Source organism: Solea solea, chromosome 4 (genome assembly GCF_958295425.1).
Source record: "Solea solea chromosome 4, fSolSol10.1, whole genome shotgun sequence".
NCBI lineage: Eukaryota > Metazoa > Chordata > Actinopteri > Pleuronectiformes > Soleidae > Solea > Solea solea.
Window position 1 is genome coordinate 5,288,238 of NC_081137.1, and position 27,767 is coordinate 5,316,004.

At 41.1% G+C, this 27,767-nt stretch overlaps 1 protein-coding gene across 4 annotated transcripts in view; it reads left to right on the forward strand.

Annotated features, from left to right (window-relative positions):
• trim3b (tripartite motif containing 3b) overlaps positions 1–27,767 on the forward strand; it is a 42,954-nt gene that overhangs the window by 8,890 nt on the left and 6,297 nt on the right. For 2 of the 4 annotated variants that reach the window (XM_058627136.1, XM_058627137.1), the window contains 15 exons: positions 13,558–13,733; positions 16,425–16,554; positions 17,157–17,267; positions 17,432–17,583; positions 18,090–18,270; positions 18,390–18,491; positions 18,636–18,734; positions 19,389–19,541; positions 19,734–20,112; positions 21,032–21,135; positions 21,226–21,393; positions 22,412–22,580; positions 23,135–23,176; positions 23,741–23,811; positions 23,935–24,075. In XM_058627136.1, the coding sequence (XP_058483119.1) occupies positions 13,588–13,733; positions 16,425–16,554; positions 17,157–17,267; positions 17,432–17,583; positions 18,090–18,270; positions 18,390–18,491; positions 18,636–18,734; positions 19,389–19,541; positions 19,734–20,112; positions 21,032–21,135; positions 21,226–21,393; positions 22,412–22,580; positions 23,135–23,176; positions 23,741–23,811; positions 23,935–24,075 (2,148 nt within the window). In that variant the 5' untranslated portion in view covers positions 13,558–13,587. Of the gene's footprint in view, positions 1–7,623; positions 7,877–13,557; positions 13,734–16,424; positions 16,555–17,156; positions 17,268–17,431; positions 17,584–18,089; positions 18,271–18,389; positions 18,492–18,635; positions 18,735–19,388; positions 19,542–19,733; positions 20,113–21,031; positions 21,136–21,225; positions 21,394–22,411; positions 22,581–23,134; positions 23,177–23,740; positions 23,812–23,934; positions 24,076–27,767 lie in introns of those variants that run through there. The other 2 variants (XM_058627135.1, XM_058627138.1) reach the window with 2 other exon arrangements.

Consider the following 27,767-nt stretch of genomic DNA (forward strand, 5'->3'; position numbering starts at 1 on the left):
TTTTTTATAGAATAACGTTACATTACAAACTGTATATGTGAGTAAATTACATAAAAAGGCCTGCATGTTTATACCTGAAGCCAAATAGGAAGTGAAAATATATTGAATAGCCACTCTGAAGCCCATTTGAGTGGAAGTCTATTTAATGAAAATGTAATGGTTAATGGTCTTAACTGCTAGTTTTAAGTCTTTTTAAAAATTAAATCACCAATGTCATGATTTAAAAACAGCAATTCTGAGTCACATCACAACTAGTTTCCACTCGTCCCATAATCCTTAATCAGGAGAAATGACTGCTGCTCGTTTTCAAACCTCTACAGTAAAACAGAGATGAGTGTATTGATGTTTCTGTTCATCATAGGCAGTGGCAGTGGTGAGGTAAAGCTCCTCGCTCCTCTGAATGATCGATTTGTTTTTCCTCATCCGCGTGTTACCGCAGTGCTCCAGTGGTCGCTGTCCTCATGGGAATTCTTGAACCAGTCATGTGTTGTTGGTTCACTTCCAGATTTAGACACACTGTCTGTTTGGATGTGGTCTTTGCTTTTTCCCTGTATTAAAATATCAAAAAACAATAAAAGAACCAGAAAATGTCCTGTGAGCTTTTGCTCATTTTTCCAGAATAACAATTTACTGTGTGTTAAAATAGTGTATTAACAATTTAAAATGAAGAAAAACAATAAAATAAAAAAGACAACAACACTGTAGTTGTACATGAACGCCAGATTGTGCGTGTTAAATTTGACATTTGAACAGTATAAAACTAAATTTTCCCACTTCTTCCCTTTCTGGCTTCATGCAACATCACGAGTGAAATTACCTTAATGACCACACGTTGGCTTGGACGTGCAACTTCTCAGCTTTCGGAAACCGTCGTGTAATTACGGTAATGCAAAGTGCATCCCCTTTTTCCCCCCCATTGAAAATAAAAGTGAGAAGCAAAATGTAGGCTATGGAGATTGTGTGGCGGTACCATGAGGAAATCCTGATGTCCTTGGTGTCCCACCTGTGTGTTTAATGTGTGGCCTGTGACACATTCCCGTGCAGCTTGTCTCACGTCGGGCAAACTGATCATTTTAGCCGCACTCATGTCATCCATTACATCATTGTCTCCAGAGATAAGCCTGGTCGGTCAGCACACAGGAGTCCCTGTTTTTCCCCTGCCTTTATAGCTCTATAGAATATGATAATATACTATAGGATACTATAGGACTTCATCAGCTTAAAGTGACGCGTCAACTCCAACATGAACAAATGTCAGATCATCAAAGACGCTCGCACAGTGTTGATTCAGCCCCTTAGTTCCGCATGAGTCTCTCCGTGTCTGTGGTGACACAGAGTGACGAGCTTAACATCACGACTGACAGCGTTCTCTATCACGCAGGGAATTTCTGAACCGCAGCTCGACTTACAATGGGAAAAAAAATGGAATAGAAATTCTTCAATCAGTGATTCTTCAGCTTTACTTTAATGTTGGGGGTCGTTTCAAGGCCGGATTTAATTATATTAGAAGGGGTTTCTGTTATTTTGTCCACTGCAAATTGAAAATCTGCCCGACCATGTCGTCATTTAAAAAGCAAACGACACATTCTTTCAGGGTTTTTCGTGATGTCTGCTTAAAATGTGCAGCAAAGGGGGGAAAAGCATGTAAAAATGTATTTCATCTCCTCTCTCAGTCATCGTTGTCTGAAGGTCGTTGGAGCAAAATGGCATGTCATGCTCTTTTTCTTCTCTTAGGCGACACAGTGATACCTAGAGCTGTGTGTCGGCATTTTAAATATATATTATATTTTCTGCTTTATTATATATATATATATATATATATACATATATATATATATATATATATATATAAAATATAAAAAAATATCATTAACACTGAATCATTTTGGTCTGTGGACAAAACAAGACACCGAAGAACGTCGTCATTTTAATTTCTCATAATTTTCTGACACTAATTGATCAATTGAGAGAATAATCATCAGATTATTCGATTATGTAAATTGTAGGCCTAACCGTCATCTAAACTACTCACATTGACTCAAATATGTACGTCACTGTGGTCTGGTTTTGTCGTGAACTTGCTGTTCATGTTACTATTTGTTTAGCTCGGGGCTTCCATTCCTTAAGTTATTTAAAGAAACACATTATTTCAGGATCAGCTCCTTCTGCCCTGTGGCACGTGCTCTTCTTTCAGTGAACAGTGATTGCAGAGGCAGAGGGTCGGGCAGAGGAAAATCGACGATGGAGAATATGTGAAAAATGACTTTATTTAATCTGTAGATATGATATCTGAAGTGTGGATTATAATCGGTGTATTTCTTTTATTCTATCTGATGTTTTCTGGGGGGTTATGCTGACAGACTTCTCCCAAATTTGGACTGATATCAAGATGAGCATTTGCACACTCTGCGTCTGCACCATGATCTCCGGGACATGTGTGTTTGTCTCTGTCTGAGCTGCTGTGGCATCTGTTTCTCAAAGCTCAGTGGAGTCGAGCTGCTGTCGACGAAAGGCTTCCGCCGCTTAATGAACTCGTTATTTACAACAGAGTGAATGTGGCTGAAGATATTTTATGATGTGGTTTTATGAGCGCGGTGGTCACGGGGAAAACAAATGTTTGTGGTCAATTTCCGGGCTGTAAGGTTTATTAATGACGTCAGAGGACACATTTTGGTTCTCAGAAACTTATTACATGCAGTAAAAGTAAAACAATGACAAAGACCTGTTTCACATTTAAATGTTTAAAAGTATTTCACCTTTAGTTCATTATTTTTTCCAATTCTTTCTGGAAAAAAACAAAAAAAAACAATTTATGCTCACACACCTGCTTCCCCCGAGGCCAGCTGTGGCGTCGACTGACAGCAGCTGCTACGGCATCTGAAAGGAAGCGTCAGTATTTCCATCAAATCCCATCAATCAGTCAGTCATTTGCAGGCGGGCTCACAACAGTCGGTGCATATTCTCAAATGGCCTTCTGTGTCTGTATGGTGGATATGTGATGTGTTTGCAAGAGCAGATATTTGGTATTTTCTCAAAAAAGTTGTTTTTTTCATTCTCAAAGCTTCAATGTGCAACTTTTGGGGATTTCTTTAGCTGTTGCTCATGTTATTATTCCGCCTTCTTTGGTCTTTATGAACAGAAACGATGTTACATGATGTTTATTAAGGAGCATTTGTGTGTAAACACTGGCGGAATCGCGCATTCCATCAAAATGCTGATGGGAATTTATTTCTGAAACTTAAGCCTCAGAACACAGAGCATTAAATGATGCTGCTTTTTTTCCCATCACTATGTTAAAACGTATATACAGATATACATATATATATACAATCTGATGAAAAGGATTTTTTTCCCCCATTTTCACCAACTATAAACAATTTTTCTAATTGGATTGAATTTGTGAAATTTGGTCTATTTTGTGAGTTCTGCATACACAAAAAGACAGAAAAATGCATTTTGTAAAGCCTGAAGATGCCACATATAAACACACCCCCAGGATGTCCATATATACATATATATATACGTATATATATATATATATATACAGTTGTGTATTCACAACAATCACACTCCAACTTCTTTACAGATGCCTCGCTTTACTCGCTCAATGTTACGGCGACGCATGATCGACGCGTGCAGCCCCACTGAGAAGCACAGGGAGCGCCGTGTGCGGCCTTAATCAGCAACTGTGTGCCGTGAACTCATTTGGCAGTGGCTCGAACTGAACGTCGAAACATTTGCTGGCATTTAAAAGTCAAGCACTGGCGTCGTAACTTTGACGACGCACATTTAAAAACCTTACTGTGCCGTCAGCGTGTAAAAAAAAAAAAATCCGATTGATGAGTGAACTATGGAAGCACGGACGAGCTTGTGTAAATGTTAAACATGTGGCTTCTTCTTGAGTGCCTTGGAGTCATTACTATGCTGGTCATCCAAGGATGCCTGCTCTTGTGCACAGTGTGTGTGTGTGTGTGTGTGCAGCTCTGAGCACGTGCCTGCATGAAGGGGATGAGAACTGATAGCTCTATATATAGACGTATATGTATGTGGAGGCTTAAGACTGAAGTGTGCAGGGGGGAATTGAAGCCTGCTGAGCATACTAACAAGGGCTATACATGCAGGCCCATGCAAACACACCGTCTATTATACTCTTATTTATGTCTTTATAGGGACCAAATGTGAGGTGTGTGTGTACCATAATTTGATCTAAAGAGAAGGAGGTCGCTGGGTTTGACTCCGGTTGAAAAAGAGCTGCTGTGCGTGTGCATGTGCGTTTTGTGAAGTCCTGCGTGAGTTATAGATCGAACAGCGTGAGGACACTTTGGGAAGGTGAGAACATTTTGGCCGTCCTCGCAAACTTAAAGGGATATTTCAGGCTTTTTAAGAGTGCGAGAGTACGAGGTATTGACACATTATCAACACTACTTTTTTTAGCCAAACGTGCCACCGTTCCCATGAACCAGCCTGGGACACTTGCACTCCCAGGAGAGACATAAGGTTCAATCTACACCTGCTTAAATCCACGATATATTAAGAATATGTGTGCAGCCTTTTGCATGTGTGAAAAACAGAAGTTTGCAAACTTGGGACTCCTGTTCCAAAGTTAAAGTAAAGAAAAAGGGATCACATGTGATTATCTTCAACACTTCAGTGTTTGAAATCCTTTGATTTGGTTCAAACTTACCAAATAACCATCTCAACTAAATGCTGAAACCTAAACCCTTAACTTAACCCCAACCCTAACACAAGTCTTGACCCTTCAAAGTTGTGACGGAATGTGAGGACCAGCCAAAATGTCCTTACTTTCCCGAAATGTCTTCGCTTCCAATGGTTTATGTGCCAAAATGTGACAAAAGGGTCCTCACAGATCTTTCTCAGCGAGGACACGTCTGTAGCTTCTTACCTTATTCTTAAGCATCACAACTAAATTCCTCATCTAAACCTTTAACTTAACCCTAACCCTAAAACAAGTCTTTCAAAGGTGTGACAGTACATTGTTCCAAAGTCCATAAAGACAGAAAAACTGAAAAACAGAATGATCACATGTGATTATCGGCAACACTTCAGTGTTTCAAATCCATTGATTGGTTCCAACAACTCAAACTTACCAAACAAGGCAGCAAGATAATAGTGCTTATCGTCTTTTTGGACATTGGACAGTGCTAAAATCTGATTTTGCATTGTATAAACCTGAGAAGTTTCCCGGGTAGAACCAGAACCAGGTTTATATTAGGTTAGGGTTAAAGATCCAGTGTGTAAAATCTAAGTGAAATCATTTGAATTTGCAAGAAATCATTTTATGAATTGTTGTTTTTTTCATTCACCCCAGAATGAGCCTTTTATACACGGGTTCGGCGTGAGGGGAGGGATTAGCTTCACCAATACCTGTTGCTGAATCGTACACACTGTACCTTTTCAAAGTGGCTCGGATCGTTGTCTCTGCTGTCGAGAACGAACCACGGCGTCTCAAGTCTTTAAGTTCAACATGAAAGGCATGCGTGACTCGCTGTGATTTATTAATCCGCGCCTGAGGAGGGTCTGGATTTTCTTGCTGGATATTATGAGGAACATCACTATCATTACTTTCACTGCGGATATTGTTCTACCTCTGTGTGACCCTGGGGCAGAACAGTTTGTTTTGGTAGTTGATGTTGCATAATGAAGGCACACAGCTAACTGCTGCCTCAGTGCTGCTGAGTCCCATTAGATTCTGTGTACTAGTTGCCGGAGAATCGCCGCGGATGCCACTGGTGGTTCGCCGTCTTCCAATTTAATAACTGCCGGGGGTTGTGTACCGCGGTATGAAACTGTTGATTCAGCAGGAAACGCGGCACTTAACCAATAATGCTGTCAAATGCTCACTGTAGCGATGACAAAAGGCTGCTCACGCTGCACAGAGCGCTGCAGCGGGTGTATTGTTCATGACAGATAACCTCCCTCCAATCATATATTGTGGCGCATGAAAACGAGACACCCTGTAAGTTGTCTTTGTGGGATGTTGATGTGATTTGGAAGAACGATGTGGTGATTAATCATGTCCAGCAATTGTTTGACAGGTTTAAATGTCAAAAATTGTTTCATAATAAACTAAACGGGGTAACTTTGTTAATTTGCTGCAACCGCTTTGTCGTTTTCTGTATCGTGTTTTCATTGTTGGCCTGCGAGTTGCAGCTTTGATGGGATTTTGGAGAAGGTGTGCGTGGGTGTGGAGGAAAAGCAGAGCCCCGGAAGCGAGGGAGGAGGAACGGATGACATGGACTCAATCTGCACAGATTAACTGAGTTGTTGTTTTTTAGGTTCAGAAAATCCTCACCTCTTCCTCCACATTAATCTCCGACCTTTTTCACAAGGACGGCTCATTTTAGAGATTGGGATCTTTTACTTGCAAATCAAAGTCCTTATCCTCTCTTCAGGGGTGAGGGCATGACTTAATCACTTCATGTGTGCAATTTGATACGATAATGCTCGTCGACGAGGAGACATATGTTACGCATTCTCATTTTTTAAGGTGACATCATGAATTATGTAACTCTGTTACGTTTGGCTGCTCTGCTCTGCATGTGTGTGTGTGTGTGTGTGAACTTGTGTGTCTTTGTGAGGACCATTTTTGGGACAGTGAGGACATCTTGTGCGTCCTCGCTTTCTGTCATGTCTTAAAAGGGCAGTTTATGGCTTAAGACCTGGATTCAGGGTTGGGCTTAGTGTAAGCTTTGTGTCAGGGTTAGGCATTTAGTTGCGATGGTTAAGGGGAGGGGTAAGGGGGCGACAGAATGCAAGTGTCCTCACGAAGATAGATGTACAAAACATGGATGAAGATCTTTGTGAGGAGCATTTTGGAGCATAAAACATTGGAAGTGAAGACATTTTTGCAAAATAAGGACATTCTGGTCCTCACATTGTGTTAGGGTTGGGGTTAAATTAAGGGTTTAGGTCAATTCAATTCCATTTTATTTGCATAGCGCCAAATCTTAACATATATTATCTTATCTTGCATAAACACTGACCTGTCGGGACCAGTAGTCCTCACAGAGACCAAAATCAATTTCTGGTTAAATTTGGGGCTAGGATTTGAATTGTCGTTAGGATACGTCTAAGGTTATGGTTAAGGATTAACTGATAATGGTTAAGGTTAAGGATAATAATAAGGTGAGGCTGTCCAAATGAGTGGAAGTCAGTGAGAGTCCTTGAAAGGATACGTGTGTGTGTGTGTGTGTGTGTGTGTGTACTGGTTAAGTAATTGCACATCTTTTCATCATAGTAACTGAAAACCAGATGATCCACATGCTGAGATAAGAGTAGCCCGTCAGCTGCTCTTCCACTGAGATGCAATCAGTGGTGTGGTTCTATAAGACACAACATCACTCAACTTAAATAATGACAGATCCAGGTATGATATACACCGTGGACTCAGTTTGTCCTGTTTCCAGCTGTGACAAATGGACTTTTCCCTCTCCGTCTTCCTGTCAGCGTCAGTCTCTACCTCCTTCTGCCTCTGGCTCAGGACACATTGTTGGCCGATGACGCAACCGCTCTCCATAGTTAGAGTTTCCCCGGCCAATCGGAGGCAGAGCAGTAGAAGGGGGGCGTCCAGTCAGCTCGTGCTTGTAAACAGCTCTGACAGTAGGAGGGACTTTCAATTTACAGTCCCACCCTCTGCTGTCGTGCCCCGCTCAGCTTTTTTATGTGCTGTATGGAAAAGGGGAAAAACCAGAGGAGGGAAAAGGGAGAGTGGTCAGTGGAGCTGAAGGGAGAAGCAAGAGAGGGAAGTGAGTCTGAAAACATGAAGCAGGGCGTGTGCTGATTCTTCAGTGGAGCACTGATCTAACACACAGCTGCCATGGAGACTTCTGGACTGATCTTCTCCCCTCTTCTGACAGTAGGTCGTCTTCCTGTCAACTCCGTGTGTGTGTGTGTGTGTGTGTGTGTCCATATGTTCATGCAGTACATGTATGACTTTATGAGCTCAGCTGTCAACAGCAAAAGTGTGTGAGAGTGTGTGAGAGTGTGTCCAAGCTGTCAACACGTAGTCATTGATTCTGTACAGGTGCATGACAGTGAGCAGAGAGCAGGTGCTGGGCTGGGCCACAATCTGGTGATATAATACATATTTGTTTTCCCCCTAAATAGAATATTTTAAGAAAAAACAGCAAAGTAAATATTAGAGCCGAAACAAAGCTTTTTTTCATGATTAAAACAAGACTTCCGATTGTTTAAGCTTCTTACATGTGAGTATTTTCTTCATTTCTTTGCTCTGGATAACAAAGAAATCATTAAAAGTGAATCATTTTGTCAGTTTGTGATTTTCTGATATTTTATGGACCAAACGATTCATCAGTTAATCGAGAAAACAATCGACAGATTCATGGATTATGAAAAAAGATCGTTAGTTGCAGCTCTAGTAAATATACAGTTTTCTGGAGTCCAGTCAGAGAAGTAGAAGAAGGAGTAAAGCGTCTGCTGCCAACTAGTGGTTGAAGACTTAAAGTCAACACTGATTCTGATTTATTGATTCAAATATGATCAAATGAAATATGGCAATGTTGTGTTTTGCCGATATTTCCTCTTCCTCCTCTACTCACTACACTCTCTGTCTCTTGCTGTCCCCCTGATGAGGACACTTTTTAATTCCCTGTATTTTTCCATGTGTGCGTCACGATGCACACATCGGCCGCGAGGATCCTGTTGCACACACGAGGTTTCAGAGACAAAGAAAGTGAGAGACAGAATACGATTACTTTGTATCCCATTAAGCCGGCGATGAATAGACTCATTGTGTGTTGCCTTCACGAGTGTTAGCTCGTTGTCTCACACGCACGCACACACACACAAACAGGCTGCGGCCAATGCAGTAACACACAAACATTAGAGCTTTGCATGCTGTAATCCTGAGAGTTTGGGGAAATCACTCAGGCTGCGGTCTGTTATTACTGCATGTGTAATTGCCAGAGGGAGAATTATGACACGTTTAATGTTGATGGCGTTTGATGACAGTTCCCTGCAGCATGCGTCCTCTCACACGTCATGTGTGAAGCTCCCCTGCAGTCCGACCTGGGCTGGGCCTAATCTCACACTGCTGCTGGCTGTAACTGTCAAAAAAAACATCTTCAAAACATTCCTTTTTTTATGTTCTTTAACTTGCCAAGCCTGTCAGTTAAGTGGAGATGGTGACTTTAACACCTCAAAGTCATAAAACTAGGTGTTTTGCAAGTGAAAGCCAGACCAATAGTCTCCCTCACCTCTCACAAGTTCCCTTGTGCCAACATGTGAAATTAAGTTAATTTTCTTTGATGGAGACTGAGCAGATGGTTCTCTTTTTCTTCATCCCACTCTTTTAAGTGAATTCCAATTTAGGATTTTTCCATTTAGGAATCCTGTTTACCGTCACCACCCAAAATAAGTGCCTTCACAAATATATAAATGGACGCCAGCCTCAACACTGCCCAGCACTCCTAAGACCATCGCTGTTATTTTAGTGTCACTGTCATCGCTAAATTTAGACCCACGTCATCACAGAGTGGTCACTGAGATGCAGGGGACGGGAAAGGTAGTGTGAGAACTTAAGTAAATAAGTATTCATTTACTTTGTCCCGCAGTTGACCCTTTTTTTAAATCTTCTTTAATTCAGGAGACATTCAAGCCTTAAGACAACCAGATATGCATGAAGTGCCGCGTTTAAGCTCAGGATTTTGAACTGAACAATGCGTATTTGGATTCTGGCAAAACAGAAGCTACTTAACAACAAATCATTTTCATTAGACACCTGAGTGTTTCTCACCGGAGAGTTGTGTGGTTGGTGGCTTAAGATGTGACCGTTACGCTCCTGGTCCAGAGACTGTGTGTCACTGGATCCTCTTAGCAACGACTGGAGAGATACAGCTTGGCCTGTACCCACTATGTGTGTGTGTGTGTATCAGTTAGGGCTGCAACACTTATTCTATTATTAATTTTGCTCATTTAAACAAGCTTTCTGATTTTTCAGCGTCTTAAATGTGACTATTTTTCTGAAGAAATCATTAAAACTGAAAAAGGTACAAACCATAAAACAAAAACAAACATGAGAACAAGTATATCGAAAGCTCTGACTGTGTGCAACAAATATGCAATGTCATTCATAAAAGCAGTTGGACCTTGTTGTATCTTATAATTTGCAGTTTGGTAACTTTGTTGTTTCATATTGTGCTTTTGATTTGAAAATGAGTAAGTGTTCAGCGCCAGTGTGTGCAGGACATGAACAGCTGACAACAACTGACAATAGGGCATGAGCAGGGCTGGGGTTTAGAGACTGAGTGTCATATCCAGCAGTGACAGATGCACAAATGGGGGTCAGAGTTGGTGTCTGTTGTCGTTTGTGTTCACAACTGCATCTGAAAGCCAGACACGTCTTTTTACAGAAACACAGACCTGCTGCTCTTGTATCCACTCATCCCTGCATGTGGATGAGCTTATGAGTGCGTATCTCTGTCTGAAGCAATGAATAAAATATATGTTAACCTACTGAGGCAAATGTGGCTGGAGCACATTACGGGAGTCAGTTAGCCACACGGATACAAACTGCACGTGTCTGCTTTTATTACCATTTACTATTATTATTAGTGCTGTCAAACGATTCAAATATTTAATTCTTTTTCTCATTTTAATGCTCTTATCAACACAGAAAAGTGGATCGGATTGCTTTGTGCAAATGTTTTTTTTGTTTTTTTTTCTTATTAAGACAGTGTCTCTGTCACCCTGCATGTTTTGAGTTATTCCTCTTATTGTGAGAGCTGCACAATAATAAGAGAGGCTGTGTATCAGCCTGCAGTGCTCTGAATAAAGTGCCGTTCTTCAGTGCAGACTAGGGTGGCCATACGTCCGGATTGAGGCCGGACAGTCCGGAATTTAAATGCCTTTTTTGTCGCTTATTTGTTTTTTTAGAGTTGCACCTGAACGCAACGCTGTATATCGTCCAATGGTGTAAGACTTTCGGTTGAAAAAAAAAAGATTGGTTAAAAATGATTGGCTAAAAGCGGTGTCACTCAATTCTCTGATTTCTCATTGGTTGAAAATGTAAACAAGCCGCCCCCTGTTCCCACGTGCTAACTGTGTCAGTCATCTCGTTAACTGAACGTTAACGTGCCGAAAAGACGAATGGTGAAAAAAGCACACGTTTGTCAGCAAAAGTAAAGTAAAGCAAAAGTTTTTCTTCTTACTGTCTTTTGTTGTTTACATAAAAAAAGTTCTCTATGCTTATTAAGAACTGGAAGGTATATTTGTTTCATTTATTTATTTATTTTTATGTAAATTTAATTTGCACATTTAAGGCCATAAATGTCCTGCTTTGTGGCACTGCACTTTGCAAGACAGATACAAATACTGTGAACAAATACTTTTCGTCATCTCAGGAATATTTTTTCCTCTTCTGTTACACATACATCATGATATATCATAGATAAATTGTCTTGTGGTGAACAGAGTACCTCAGAATCACTGTATCATGATACCACTGTTATCATGTACACAATTGTATTGTGGTGGGGAGTACACTAGAGTTGTATGTTTCGATTTTTCTTTCCTCACTAAATGCCACAAAGTGTCATCCTTTTTGGTGTTGTGGAAATGGCCACCCTGGCGCAGGTGAGCCCGCTTGGAGACGGAGAAGCGCACATTGCTCGCCATCCACTCAAAACGTAACGTAACGTTAGCCTACTAGTCTTTGGCTGGCTAGCAAGTTGCTTGTTGTTTTGTTTCTGGCCTAGCTAGATCCAGTGTGGTGTCGTAGTTTTTCTAATGTAGTTTTTCTAACGTAGTTTTTCTAGTTGTTGCAACAGCATGTGAAGAAAACTTCACCTAGTTTGCTAGGCCAAAAAGAACGTTAATCTTGTGATAAAAAATTGACGCAGTTAAAATGGGTTTGTGTTAACAATGCCGCTAATAACGAGGCTAATAACGCCGCTAATTTTAATTTTAGCAAATTTTGCTTGCAGTGTCCATACTTTGTGACGTCACTGTTGACTGCAATGCCATATAGTGTTTTATTACTTGTTTATTAATGTTTAAATGTCATAATTATGAGAAGGTAATACGTCATTATGAGACAGAAAGTCATAAGTATGAGAAATTAATTAGTGGTGGGTCTATTGGGCACAGTGGTTGGGGGCCCAATCTCACCTAGGGCACCAAAATGCATAGGGCCGGCCCTGGTGCCATGTCTTGGTTTTTTATTACTTTGCTCCCAAATCAAACCCCTTGTTACAAGTACAATAGACTGGATGTTGTTTTATGATGTGTATTTGTCACCTAATCTTTCGGCTTCATTTACACACTGGATGTAATGTGAACATGCCGCAGTAGCATCTTCGACATACCACTGTAATTGTTACACCATATGTGTCGGGGCTTGTGCTGATGAACGTGAAAGTGGGCCACGTTGGAGGCAGCGATGATGTGTGTTGCTAAGCAGAAAATCCATACCTCGCAGCTGTAGTTCCATGACAAATGACCGAGTCATAGAGTAAATAACATTTCACCAACATGTATGCGTCATACTCGGTGTTTTGAAATGTATTTTAAATGGAGTTCAAGTAAAATTAGTGGTAGCATTAAAAATATTGCACAATACTTGTGCAATCTGTAATATTTACAGATGAAATTATGTGTTAAGATAAGACAATATCATCCATCATCTATATGTTAGATAATATACTATACTATATAATCACTTCCTGATTGAAATGCATGCCTTTTAACATCAAACATTTTGGTTATAAATAGTATGCACTGTAAACCTATGTGTATTATTAAAAAACAACTAAATGAGCCCTTAGACCACAAACCTTTTCATTTTAATTAGATTTAATAACACAATTGTGTTAATAAATGAAAAAAAATTAACTCATTAACATTGACTAGATGCAGTTTAGCAGGAGTGACACCACACTAATGACTCACAAACATAGACACGACTCAGCACATTCTTTTTGCAGTCACGTGTGTGTGTGTGTGTGTGTGTGTACATGTATTTGTTACCTGAGTAGGACCTTTCCAAAACCTGGTCCTAATGAGGTAGAGTCTCTTTTCTGAGGAACTGGTTAAATTTAGGGCTAACAGATTTGAATTGTGGTTAGATTAAAGTTGGGGTTATGAATTAACAAAGGTTTTTTCAGCTGTCCAAATTCATGGAAGACAGTGCTGTGGCCTAAGAAGAATAGCTTTATGTACAGTGTTGTGTACTTATGTGCCAGTATTATTGTGTACTTGTAATTTGTAAAAAAAAAAAAAAAATACCACTGTTTAACTGCAGTTTGCACACAACTGTTTTGGCTAACAAGTCTTCAATCCTCACATAATGAACCCCTCACACAGGTTTTTTTTTTCAGCTGTAATTTCCCTGGTATTAGCCTAGAAATAACACCGCAACAATAGTCCCAGTTTTATACTAATTATGGTATTAACAGCTTTAATAGCTGTGGTTCCTGGTACCCTCCCTGGGACGTTTGCCGAGAAACCGACACTATGGGACACAATAGCCTCTATATACTGAAGGTAAATATTCATACAGTTGTCTTTGTCTCTCCGCAGGCTAACTGCTGTCCTTGTCCACGGCTTTAAATGTCCTCTGCCATGGCGAAGCGTGAGGCTGGGAGCACCAGTCCTGTGGTGCGGCAGATAGACAAGCAGTTTCTGGTCTGCAGCATCTGTCTGGATCATTACCGCAACCCCAAGGTGCTGCCCTGTCTACACACCTTCTGTGAAAGGTAATTTAGGACGCTTTGTTTAAGTTTCCCTGCACAGTTAAATCAAGCTATGTGGCAACAGGTCATGACATCACCCATAAGAATCTGAATTCCTGTTCTGAAGCCTCCAGATTTGAGGTTTTGAAATGGAATTGCAACCAGGCTCCTACTGGACAATAGCAGCTGTCAATCACACTGGCGTCCACTCATTTATTTATAACTTTCTCCTCTATTTTCCTCGACAACATGACGTCCAAAATTGGCATCATGTGCAGCTGAAGAAGATCTGCGAAACTAGTGATTGAGACTCCGAACTCCACAGGAAAATGTTGAATTATGTCATAAATCAAGTGAGAAATAGAAGCGCCCCCTTGTGGCTGTTCAGTATATGTATTACTCCTGTTGTTGGCTTCCTCCAGCAAACTAGAAAACTGCTGTCTTTGTCCCAGTATACAAGCACTGATTTATTGAATAATATGCGATCTGTCACTTTTGAGCTTGGTCCTATTAGCATTTTTTGAATGAATTAGACCAAATAGTCTCCTTTTACTGTCCATTATCTGTAGAATTTTTAATTATTTAACTTGCATTTATGTTCTGTCACCATTAGAAATAAACATTTGAATTACCACATTATCTGGGTGCTTTTAAGAAAGACTTAATGTTCAGTTTCAGTTGTGCAAACCCAATATTTCTTTTTCTAATGTCACGTAAAAGCAACTATGCCAAGTCCTAGTTACCTACAGTTCCCTCAAGCTGAACCCGGCACAAACCCCCGTCTCGTACCTTCCTTCTGCCCCCACAAAGGAGATTGAATATCCTATTTCCCATTCAGTAATATCCTCCCTTAAGAGCCTAGCTGGAATTATATATTCAGATTGGTTTACTTCTAAACTCCCTGATCAAACAAATATTTATGGGATAGTTACACAAGTATAACGTCGTCGTCGTCGTCCCCCCCCCGCAGTGAGGGGGACGTTTGCCCACCAAAGGGCAACTGAAATCCCTGGTTTAACTGCATGGCATGTGATCTGAAGCCCTGCTGAGGGGAACACATTTTTTTTGTCTGGAACTATGCACGATGATGTCGTCGAACAGATGTTTTAATGCTGGGTGGGCTCATTTTAGTTTAAGGGGGTTTTAGGGCTAAGCTGGCAACCCCTGCTGCGGCTTCTCTACATAGCATCATTTTTACTTTTCCTCCATTTTGCTGTAACCCATGTGCATCTGTGTCAAAGCATACAAACTCAGCCACTGTGTATTAGCCGCAGCCTCATCGTGGATATTTTCTCCCCCCCCCCCCCCCCATATGTGTTTGTGGTTGCCAGTTGTTTGTGTGCCAGATAAATCATTCAGTGACACGTAAACCAAGACTTTCATCAAAGCTCGGGGGAAACTGCAGGGTGTTAGCATGCAGCCCAGGCCGCTGCAGAATAAGTGATCATAGCGTCTAAAGAAAGAAAAAAGAAGTTGTACATCATGTGCAGTATGGCGGCCGGAATGTGGTGTGATCTGCATAATCTGCACAATCCGACTCCTCACTTTTGTGGAGACACACACACGTGTTTTGGTTGAACATGGGGGGGGGGAAACAGGAGAGGAAATTAGTCTTTTGTATGCCTTTGATTTTCTTCTAGAATATTTCAATAATATGTGTTCAACATGCACAAGTTCAAAAGTCCAAATTCAGATGACAAAGTTTGAGGTGATTCCGGCTCCAATCTCACCAACATTCAGCCGATCACATCATGCTCGTTCGATTTGACCCTTTAACACTGAGCGTATCGAAGTGAACACATATGGGCAAGCGCACATTGCGTTACCGTAATTACGCAGCGGTTTGAACTATCGGAAAAATTCCAACGTTTTCTGAAAGCTGAGAAGGTGCACGTCAAAGTCGATACGTGGTTATTACGGTAATTTTATTCACGTCGTTTGCAGGACACTGGCGAATCAGCATCTTTGTCACCAGAGAGGGGAGAGTTGGAAAAACATAGCCTGTACATAGTTTGTCCATTTTTTGGCCCGTTTTAGATATTGAGACAAAGACTCAAACAAAACATTTTAAATAGGTTTTATACTGTTCAAATTTAACTTAAAATCTGGTGTTCATGTACCACTATAATGTAAATAAATGTAAATAAGCAAAAGACGAGGGACATTTTGTGCCAAAGGCTTCAGTTCAACTTGAGCATGTAAAATATATGTTATTATATGATTGTCTTAAACCTTGATTTTTTTTTTTTTTTTAACCGCACATTTGTATAAGACTGAAAATGTCAAAATTAGATGTGAGGAGTTAAATTCAGAAGAAAAAAAATCTAAAAAAGAAAAGAATCTGTGTTGGAAATTCAAAACCTGGTGAGATAATTAGATTATAACATGTCTAAAATGTACACTGTAATTTACAAAATGGACACCGTGCTGTAGTGAAGAGGAAATAAAATGCCACAGGAAAAACATGAACATACTGGTTTCTTAAATCATCAAAATTGCACATAAACAGACTTCCTTTTATTTAAAAACAGTTGAGTTGCCTTCAAGAGCAGGCACTTTTCACACACAGACACACCTGTCTGTTATTTATACACAGATGATGCCGACGCATAAATATGTTGTATGTAAACATGTTCTACGTTGAATTAATGACTTTTCCTGTACTTTCTACAGACTCTGACTCAGTGTTTGTTTATTTGCTGCCTCCCTCTTCAGTTGCCTGCAGAACTACATTCCCCCAGAGTCTCTGACGCTCTCGTGTCCGGTGTGCCGGCAGACGTCCATCCTGCCCGAAAAAGGAGTGTGTGCTCTGCAGAACAACTTCTTCATCACTAATCTCATGGAGGTTTGCGTCTTAATTCGCACCCCCTTTTATTTCAAGCCCTCGAGTCTGACACTAATCTGTTTGCCCAACAGGATTGTCAAGTACATTCCGTGAAAAACAAAGGGAGACAAGTCGAGGAAACCGATTATGGCGTAAACAACAAAGAATAATTAGCTGGGATACAAATAAAGACCATACTTTACTTTGTTATTTATATTTCTAGCAACTTTTACATTAAAACTTTAAAACTATCTTTGTTATTACCAAATAAAATCAGAAGAAGAAGAGTTGGTATTGTTCTGTATATAAAGCTTTTCTAGTCTTGATGAGCTGCTTTACACCTTTACAGTTTCCACCTATTCACAAGCTGCAACATGGGGTTACACATGTAAACTAGCAGGGACAGAAATTGAACCCACAACCCTCCAATTGAAAGACAACTCACCCTACCACTGAGCTACCATGGCTCAATACTCTTCAGCTTTTTAAAATACCTTTACTTCTAAAGTACATTTTATTACAGAAAATAACTTTTAGTAGAGTAAATGTCATCTACTTTAAGACTTTTACTTAAGTAATATTATGAAAAGTGACTTCAACGTCTATGAAATGTTCCCGTCCAGGTCCTCCAGCGAGACCCCGAGTGCTCGAGACCAGAATCCTGCAGCGTCCTGGAGTCGGTCAGTGCCGCCGCTGCAGGGAAACCTCTCTGCTGCCCAAACCACGACGGCAAGGTGTGAACACAAAAGAAAGTTTCTTGATTGTCTTAGCCACTCATTTATTTCAGAAGTATTGTTTCACTGCTGCTTATATCTGGATTTATACAGTACATTGGTCATATGAGGTCTCAGTGTGCTGCAGAGAGCAACTGAACTGAACTGAACGGCTCCCTCTGCAGGTGATGGAGTTCTACTGCGAGTCCTGTGAGACTGCCATGTGTTTGGAGTGCACCGAGGGCGAGCACAGGGAGCACGTGACCGTCCCTCTGCGGGACGTCGTGGAACAGCACAAGGAGGCGCTGAAGACACAGCTGGACGCGATACACAGCAGGTAAAAGGCTTAGTGCCGCAAATACACATCAGACACATCAGGAGGCTGAGAGGTTAAGCATGTTGGCCCAGATTTGCTGTCTGCTATGTTTGGCATGTCATGCACAGTAACACTGTACACAGACAGTATAAGGGAAACATAAGCAATTAAAAGCGGACTTAGTAATCAATAATCTTAATGTTTTTTTTCTTTGCTCCAAACAACAAAAAAAAATCATTAAAACTGAATACCGTTGTCCTTTTTCCCTTTTTTTTGGACAATTCATTCTTCAGCTTCAATCATAAGATAAAACCCAACTCAATAAAAGCTGTAAAACAAGAATCAGAAATGTAAAAATCATGATAAAAACACTGCACCATCAAAGAAGTCCTATAATATTTGGGACTGACTGATTATTAGTGGCTTATTGCTTCATCTTTTCATTTATTTGCACAGAAATTCTATGAAAGTAAGATGATCAATTCCTGTCAATTCCTCATCATGTGACCCTGTGTGGTCCCCCGCAGGCTCCCTCAGCTCGCGGCAGCCATCGAGCTGGTGAGCGAGATCTCGCGCCAGCTCAACGACAGGAAGACCGGGGCGGTCGCGGAGATCACCGGCACGTTTGAGGAGCTGGAGCGAGCGCTGCATCAGCGCAAGGCGGCGCTCATCGCGGACCTGGAGAGCATCTGCAGCAGCAAGCAGAAGGTTGGCATGTGACGTCTCGCTGTGCGATCATGCGTCCTTTTATACACAGTGTTTCACCACCTTTACTCTAAACTGTAGCCTCCTCATCCTCTTCCTCCTTTTTTTTGACCTGAGTTCAGGTGCTGCAGGCCCAGCTGTCGTCTCTGCTGCAGGGGAAGGAGCACATTGAGAGCAGCTGCAGCTTCACAGAGCAGGCTCTCAGCCACGGCAGTGCCACTGAGGTGTGTTGGAAGTGGCTGATTTTTAATGTGTTACACGCAAGTTAACAACTCACGCGGGGGAATCAGCTGTCATAATGCGATGCAGCGGGGATGCGTGAGCTCCCTTTTGAAGTCCAATTGATTTTCTGTCTCTTGGAAGTGCAGGTGCTGCTGGTTCAGAAGCAGATGAGCGAGCGGGTCACGGCGCTGGCTCGACACGAATTCCCAGAGAGACCACATCAGAACGCACACCTGGATTGTCAGGTATGGCCACTTTGGTACTTTTAAATAAAGGTCAGTTGCCTTGTAATGTAACATTTCCTAGCCTGACTTGTCTCAGCCCAAAGCTCTGTGCCATGTCGGGATGCCCTGTTGTCATGATTGATCTCAAGTTGTCATGTAAAGATGAGCATCACTGTGGAATACAGCTCACAGCTATCTTTTACATGTAGCAGAACAATTGTAACCCTTTTATTTACCAATTTAGTGTGTGCAAACAATTTAAAAGCATAGACTTTATAAACAGAGATGTATCAAGAGAGAGAGAGAGACAGGAAAAGCAAAACAAGAGAAAAGAAAAGAAAAATATTGGTAAGTTTTGATTTAATAAATATTTTTCTTTTGTTCTTGTATGCTTATAGTAAATCAAAATGATTGCATATCTATATACATTTGTACGTGTGGCATTAACACAACCAGTCCAATACCAGAAGTCCTCCTGGAGACCAAAACCTGATCCTAGTGAGGAACTGGTTAAGTTATGGGGTTAGATGAATTGTGGTTAGTTGAAGGTTAGGGTTAGGCATTAACTGGTTATGGTTAGGATCAGGAATAACACTTTTATTAGGCTGTCAGTGCAGTTTCCTTAGATGAATAGCTGCAGCATAATCTGCCTGTGTGTGTGTGTGTGTGTTTCAGGTGGAGACTGAAGGCCTGCGACGCTCCATCCAAAACCTGGGCGTCCTCCTCACCACAGCGGCTGTAGCTCACACCTCCGTCGCCACGGGAGAGGGCCTGCGCCACGCAGCGACCGGGCAGCACCACACTGTTACCGTGACAACAAAAGACAAGGTGCAGTCTGAGAGTGATTTAGCCTTAAGCCTCATGTGCAGAGTGAGCCATGATGTGTGTGTTTTCCACGAATTTTAAGCTGGAGTTATATTTGTGGACATTAGAGTTCATATTATCCCTCAAAGTCACATTGAAAAAATAAAATCTGATAGAAGAATGTGATGAGACTGAATCAGTGACCTCTCTGTGCAGGACGGGGACCTGGTGCGGACAGGAAATGCCGTTTTAAAAGCAGAGATCACGTCTTCTGACGGAAACCGAGCTGCAGAGACTGAGATAACGGACAATAAGAACGGCACGTATGAGGTGGGCTACACGGTGCGCTCTGAGGGAGAGTATGTGTTCACCCTGCTGCTGTACGGCCAGCCCATCCGTGGCAGCCCGTTCCGGCTGCGGGCGGTGAAGCCATCCGATGTGCCGCAGTCTCCAGATGACGTGAAGAGGCGGGTGAAGTCCCCCAGTGGGACGGGGGGCCACATACGGCAGAAAGCAGTGCGACGGCCGTCCAGCATGTACAGCACCACCAAGAAGAAGGAGAACCCCATTGAAGATGAGCTCATCTACAGAGTGGGTAAGACACTCATGACCTGTCCAGAAGGTTTCAAATCAGCTTATGTTGATCATTATTATTGTGGTAACAGATCAGATAAGTCAAGTTTGAGTTATTACCTTCAGAGTACATTTTATAAACCAGTTGATTGTGGTTGAAAAATGTCTTTATGGACAGAAAACAACAGAGAAAAACGTATTTTGCAAATCTGAGGCAAAACATGCACTGTTGTGTTGATATTTACCAAAAGAAGCTATTACAATGTACATTGTTATTGAATTATCACCCAGTCGTATGTACTTTATTACAAAGAAGTTCAATAAGAAAGGAAACTGTCAAGAAGGAAATATGGATGACTTGATACCACTTTTAATTTCTGATACCAATACTTTATACATTAAATTCTGGTCACATGACAGTGCATGGTGCTGTAGTCTCTTAACAACTTCGTCATTGAAGTATTTATGTGATATTTAGGGGTTTTGGATGTGTCGGATTTTATGTTTTCCCTTTTTTCAGATAGTCAGATCCAGTGATTTTGGCCAGTATTGGACCAGTTCTGGTTCTGAACATTGTATCAGCTCAGTATCAGTGAGCTCAGTGGCCAGTGAGGGCTTAGAAACCAAAACTGGCACTGTTTAATTTTCCTGCCACAATGTCATGTGACCCCAGGAGAATAGGTAGTTCATTCTTACAATGAAAACTGTTCCTTTTTTTTGTTTTGTTTTGAAATATTTGAGAGCTGCTGTTATCAGGAGATCAAACCCAGGAAAAAAAGTAAATAAAATAATTAAAATGCTGGCTCAGACAGGTGTTAGAGTCTTTACTTGAAATCCTGAGTAAAACCTTCATTTGCCTGGAGGGGAAAAATAAAGATTTCTTTTTTCTTTTTTTTTTCTTTGCCTTAATAAGATAATTATTTGAGTAATTAAATTGTCAGGTTCCCGGGGCAGAGAGAAAGGGGAGTTCACCAATCTGCAGGGAATCTCTGCTTCCAGTAACGGCAGAGTGGTGGTGGCTGACAGCAACAACCAGTGCATACAGGTGAGACACACACACACACACACACACACACACAATGCAAACGTACTGTAGATTTAAAGCTCATATGCTCTGTGATGGATCTGATTACAGGTTTTCTCCAATGACGGCCAGTTCAAAATGCGCTTTGGCGTCAGGGGTCGGTCTCCGGGGCAACTGCAAAGGCCCACGGGTGTCACCGTGGACATGAACGGTGACATCGTGGTGGCCGACTACGACAATCGATGGGTCAGCATCTTCTCCTCTGACGGCAAGTTTAAGGTGAGGTGACGGCGAGCCTCATCTTACGATGTTTACTTAAATATTCATCCTCTGCAGGAGGGTCACATAAATCACACAAGGACCAACTGATTCCAATTCAGTTGTATTTATGAAGCATTTTTTTTTTTTGTTGGCCCAAGTGTTGTATTTTAATGTTAAGTATAAAAAGCAATAAGACACAAATAGAACACTGGAGAAAAAAAAGGCCACTTCAAAAATAAGCAAAAAAAATACAAATACAAGATATTGTTTGCTTGTAATAAATCTGCCAATGGGACAAGTGATAGGATTTCTTGAAATAAGACATTATATTTAACCCTTGCAAGATATGGGTGATCATGAAATTAGCTGGGAAAACTAATTTTTAGCTATATTTTACTCGTATTTTGTGTCTCATAATAAGCGTGTGATGCTCAAAAATAGTATTTTTCCCTCAAAAGTAGCATCTTTTTGTTGTCATCCTGTTTGTTTCAAGTGTATTTAATTCATTTTTAGTTCTATAATTGTGACACTGTTCTAGATTTAAGTCCACCGCCTACTTGCGAGTTGGGCATGTGGACCATGCAGTTTTCAATAAAGCAGATTTGATGTCTTTTACATCTTTTACAAATAACACAGCAGCTTAAAAACCCTATGACATGTCAAAAAAGCTTGTTTCATCTGAGATGTGACTCAAAACAAGCTCCTTTATCTTACTTAAAGCTTACTCTTTAGGTGATTTAGTCTTATATTAAGTGTGATGGGATATTTTGACTAGAAAGTAGAAAAATATAATTGGCAAGATTCTGAGAAGCAACATAAAAGCAACATCTCAAAGCCAGTGAATAGGCCTGTGGTCAAAAGTCAACGGTCACGTCTCTCTTTACGTTATATGTGTCTTTATGTATATGAAATCTTCTTTAAAGAAGAAAAAATAAAATACTATCCATAAGTACATTTGTATATGAGTTGTGAAAGAGTGTTTACGTCCTTTCTCGTTTGTGTAAAACTTCTCTTTCTAAAATCGCCTCTGACGCAGAATAAGATTGGCGCAGGCCGACTCATGGGGCCTAAAGGAGTCGCCGTGGATAAGAACGGACACATCATCACTGTGGACAACAAGGCCTGCTGCGTCTTCATCTTCCAGTCCAATGGGAAGCTCGTGACTAAGTTCGGGGGCCGAGGGACGGCGGACAGACAGTTTGCAGGTGAGGGACAGACTTCTGACGACAATGTCTACCAGCTTTTTTGGTCAGGATAAAGCGGTAGATAATGGATGGATAGTTATACAGTATTGTCGGTATAACATGGCAATGGACAAAAAAGAAAAAACCTTTAACTAAAGGTGTGGCAACAAAAGCACCAGTCGCATTCTAAAGACACTGTACATTTTGAGTTGTACAATGCTGACAGGCCGGTTGCACGTGTGAATATATGACGTAAGCACCTAAATGGATGAATTATCCCTTTAAGAAAAAAATGTGTATGCCAATTCATCAGAGCTGCAGACTCGAGAAGTAATTAATGTGATTCTTAGCGATGCCTCCACTGCCATTTTGTGCTGTTATTGTGCTTCTCTCTGATGTTATATTCTCTTTAAAAGTGTAAAGTTTTTACATAGATATGAACTCTAATGTCCCCACCCACACACACATGCAAACTGTGGCTGTGCTGACCACCCCCACTCTATTCTCTTCTTTGCTTATTCTTTTTCTCTTATTACCCCTCTCTTTCTGTTCTCCCTCCTGTTTTTCCGATTCAGACAAACTTGGCCCAAACTTAAATAAATCTGGCTCGGTTTTCAGTAAGTACTAAGTGTGGCCTTGCTGCGACCTTAATCCCACAGTGCAGTGCCCTCTGTCTAACCTGATCATGTGTCTCACCTCTTGGAAACTCAAGGCTGTGTTGATCAATAACGATCAACCTGTGCCAGTACATACGTGATCAAACGTACTCGATCATGCCATTGTAATAATCACTTGCTATTACAATAACAAACATGTTGTCTTATGCATTTTGTGTGTCTTGTGCAAATGGCTATGAAAACAGGATCGGTGGGTTTGATTTGTTTCACTGCTCTAACTTAACTGCTGTTTTTTTCTATAAGTCAATCAGTGTTTTACGAGCAATAGATCTCAGATTATATCTTTTTTAATTCATCGCCGGTGTAACTATTTATAACTGAGACAATTTGACACGCAGTCCTGAAACTCAAAAGAAGTTTCAGTATCAGGTGACATCAGGTTTCATAGGACTTAGTTTTTCTACCGCATGAGGTCAGATTAGATCAAATTTCTTTGACTAACAGCAAAGAATTAATGAATCAGCTCAGATTAGGACATTAACACGCACCTCTCCTTGTGTCCAGGTCCTCATTTTGTTGCAGTCAACAACAAAAATGAAATAATTGTGACTGATTTTCACAATCACTCTGTGAAGGTAAGACATGCAACATCCTGAACGTTGAAAAACACAATATTTTAGCCACATATACTTTTTTTTTCTGTATATTTAAGAGTGATCGCATGAATCAAACTCCCTTTTTCTGACTTCCTGTCGCAGGTGTACAGTGCAGATGGAGAGTTCTTGTTCAAATTTGGTTCTCATGGTGAAGGCAACGGGCAGTTCAACGCTCCCACTGGTGTGGCAGTAGATGCCAATGGAAACATCATCGTTGCTGATTGGGGAAACAGCCGAATACAGGTGAGGTGCTATAGAATAGACACCTTATTTATTTGATAATTCCTGCAGCGCCATCCAGAGGTGAAAGAGTGAAGTTCTTACAAGTACTAAACTATTCAGTGTTTAGTCTTATGCACTGAAGTGTAAACACAACACTTTTGTTTTTGCTCCCATTTTTCATGAGCTGAACTCAAAGATCTGAAACATTTTCTATATACACAATGAATTCAATTCTCATGTGTCTAAATCTGTGTTAGTGAGCACTTAGTGCACATAGTCCATCCCACCTCACATGTGTGGCATATCAAGATGCTGATTAGCCAGCAGGGATATTGCACAGGAGTGCCTTAGGCTGGCCACAATTAAGGAGAAGTGTGTTTAAAAATATGCTATACGGACACAATCATTACTGAAATAAAAGTCTCTGTCTTTGACTTTTCTACTGTTGCAGTTAATTTAGTGTGCGATTTGGTTATGGACCCTTTATTTTTATGTATTCTTTTTATTTATTTATTTATTTATTTACAGAGAATAGTGTGCCGTTAAAACATAACTGTTACCATTTAAAGCACTGAACCAGATTATAATTTAGAGCAGGGTTTCTCCCTCCTGGTCCTGGGCAGCCACTGTCCTGCAACTGCATATTTTAGGTGGTTTTTCGCTCCAACACACCTGATTCAAATAAAGGGGTCGTTATCAGGCTTCAGCAGAGCTTACTGACGAGCTCAGGTGTGTTCATCTAAAACATGCAGGACAGTGGCTTTGTCAGGTTAGAAGAAACCTGGTACAGCAACAATAACATTCACACACGAAGTGGGGAAAAAAAAAAAAGTGGTGGAAAATGGCTTTTACACATTCCCGTTATGTTATATAAAACTTTTTCGACAGTTCTAACTTTGTGTGCCAATTTTTGTCTGTTTTCACAAACATTTAGTGCCTCAAAAATGCTACTTTTTTTTTTTTTACAAGAGAAAAGTTCCTTGCATCACTGTATTATTGCTATGATCAGTTGTCATTTAACGATGCCATCTAGTGGTACAATTTCAATGAGCTTGTCTTGGAAGGGAAACCAATCCCACATAAGAGGAATGCACTGAACAAAAATATAAACACTTTTGTTTTACTCCCATTTTTCATGAGCTGAAATCAAAGATGTAAAACATTTTCTATGTACACAAAATAACATCAGAGTGATGAAGCTCAGAGCAGTCGTATGGTTGTGGACCAGAACCTGTCGACTGCTGGACTGGGACCCTGCAGTTGTGAAACCGACCTTTCCACCTTGCAGATTGAAATATCTGCAGAATTAAAAAAAGATGAGAACCTTAAGAACACCAAGAAATTCAGAATGAGATCATCAGGACAAATAGCTCCGTCCATCAGAGGAAGACTTGCATCTCTGAGGTTGTGCATTCAAATCTTCTGGCTGTCATATGAGGACGTGGTCTCGAATGTGTCCCTGATTATAGACTGTATTCCTGTGTGTATTCACACATCCTCAATTCAATAAATATATGTTTTGCTCAGTGATGTCTCTGATCACGGTGGACAGATATTCCTTAATATTTCATCAGTCTGAGGTCTTCGAAGTCATATATGACTTTGAGTCATGTATGACTCGAAGACCTCATGGTTTTTCTCATGTAGTCATGGTTGTATTATTGAAAGACTTCCAAATTTTGTTAAAAAAACAAGAGAACAAATAGCTCATGTGGTTAGAAGAGAGACTGGGGATCCACAGGTCATTGGTTTGAATCTTAGATGAAGTGATTGTTTAAGTACAATATGCAACATAGATAGATATTGCGTGTTTTTGGATGGACTGGCGTACTTTGCACGGTGTACCCTGCCTATCGCCCTATGTCAGCTGAGACTGGCACAGCACCCCCCCATGACGGATGGATGGATTGAGTGACTGTGGGAGGAAGCCAGAGAACCCAGAGAAAAGCCATGCAGAAAGGTTCTTGTTCCAACTGGGTCTCGAACCAAAGTCCTCTCGCTGCAAAGTCAAGAGCACTAACCTATACACCAACCATATTGTCCATGATGAGGGACAGACGTGGTTAAATATTTCATCATTCTGACATTTTTTTGAAGTCATGGGTTCTATTATTGAAAGACTTCCAAATTGTGAGCAAAAGCAAACAAAGACCAATAGCTCACATGGTTCAGATGAGGACTGGCATTGCTATGGTCATAGGTTCGCATCTTACATGAAGTCATTGTTTAAGTAGAAATTTACCTCATCACTGTACTGCATGTTTTGAACGGACTGGGGAAGAGTCGAGGGTGAACCACACCTATCACCCTATGACAGCTGAGCTTGGCACAGCACCCCCCCCGCAACCCTCCAGTGTAGGACAGAGCGGTAGATGATTGATGGACTGTGGGAGGAAGCCAGAGAAACGGGAGAAAAGCCACGCACACATGGGGAGAACATGAAAAACTCCAGAAAGATACTCGTTCCAAATGGGTCTTGAACCCTGAAAGTCTTGTTTCAAAGGCAAGCGCACTAACCACTACACCAAACACGTTGTCCGTTTTTGGGGACAAACGTTCTTCAATATTTCATCATTCTGACGTTTTTTTGAAGTCATGGGTTCTATTATTGAAAGACTTCCAAATTGTGTGGAAAAGCAAACAGAGACAAATAGCTCACATGGGTCAGATGTGGACTGGCATTGCAATGGTCATGGGTTCGAATCTTACATGAAGTCATTGTTTAAGTCGAAATTTACCTCATCACTGTAGTGCATGTTTTGAACGGACTGGGGAAGAGTCGAGGGTGAACCACACCTATCACCCTATGACAGCTGAGCTTGGCACAGCACCCCCCCCCCGCAACCCTCCAGTGTAGGACAGAGCGGTAGATGATTGATGGACTGTGGGAGGAAGCCAGAGAAACGGGAGAAAAGCCACGCACACATGGGGAGAACATGAAAAACTCCAGAAAGATACTCGTTCCAAATGGGTCTTGAACCCTGAAAGTCTTGTTTCAAAGGCAAGAGCACTAACCACTACACCAAACACGTTGTCCGTTTTTGGGGACAAACGTTCTTCAATATTTCATCATTCTGACGTTTTTTTGAAGTCATGGGTTCTATTATTGAAAGACTTCCAAATTGTGTGAAAAAGCAAACAGAGACAAATAGCTCACATGGTTCAGACGTCGACTGGCATTGCAATGGTCATGGGTTCCAATCTTACATGAAGTCATTGTTTAAGTCGAAATTTACCTCATCACTGTAGTGCATGTTTTGAACGGACTGGGGAAGAGTCGAGGGTGAACCACACCTATCACCCTATGACAGCTGAGCTTGGCACAGCACCCCCCCCCCGCAACCCTCCAGTGTAGGACAGAGCGGTAGATGATTGATGGACTGTGGGAGGAAGCCAGAGAAACGGGAGAAAAGCCACGCACACATGGGGAGAACATGAAAAACTCCAGAAAGATACTCGTTCCAAATGGGTCTTGAACCCTGAAAGTCTTGTTTCAAAGGCAAGAGCACTAACCACTACACCAAACACGTTGTCCGTTTTTGGGGACAAACGTTCTTCAATATTTCATCATTCTGACGTTTTTTTGAAGTCATGGGTTCTATTATTGAAAGACTTCCAAATTGTGTGAAAAAGCAAACAGAGACAAATAGCTCACATGGTTCAGACGTCGACTGGCATTGCAATGGTCATGGGTTCGAATCTTACATGAAGTC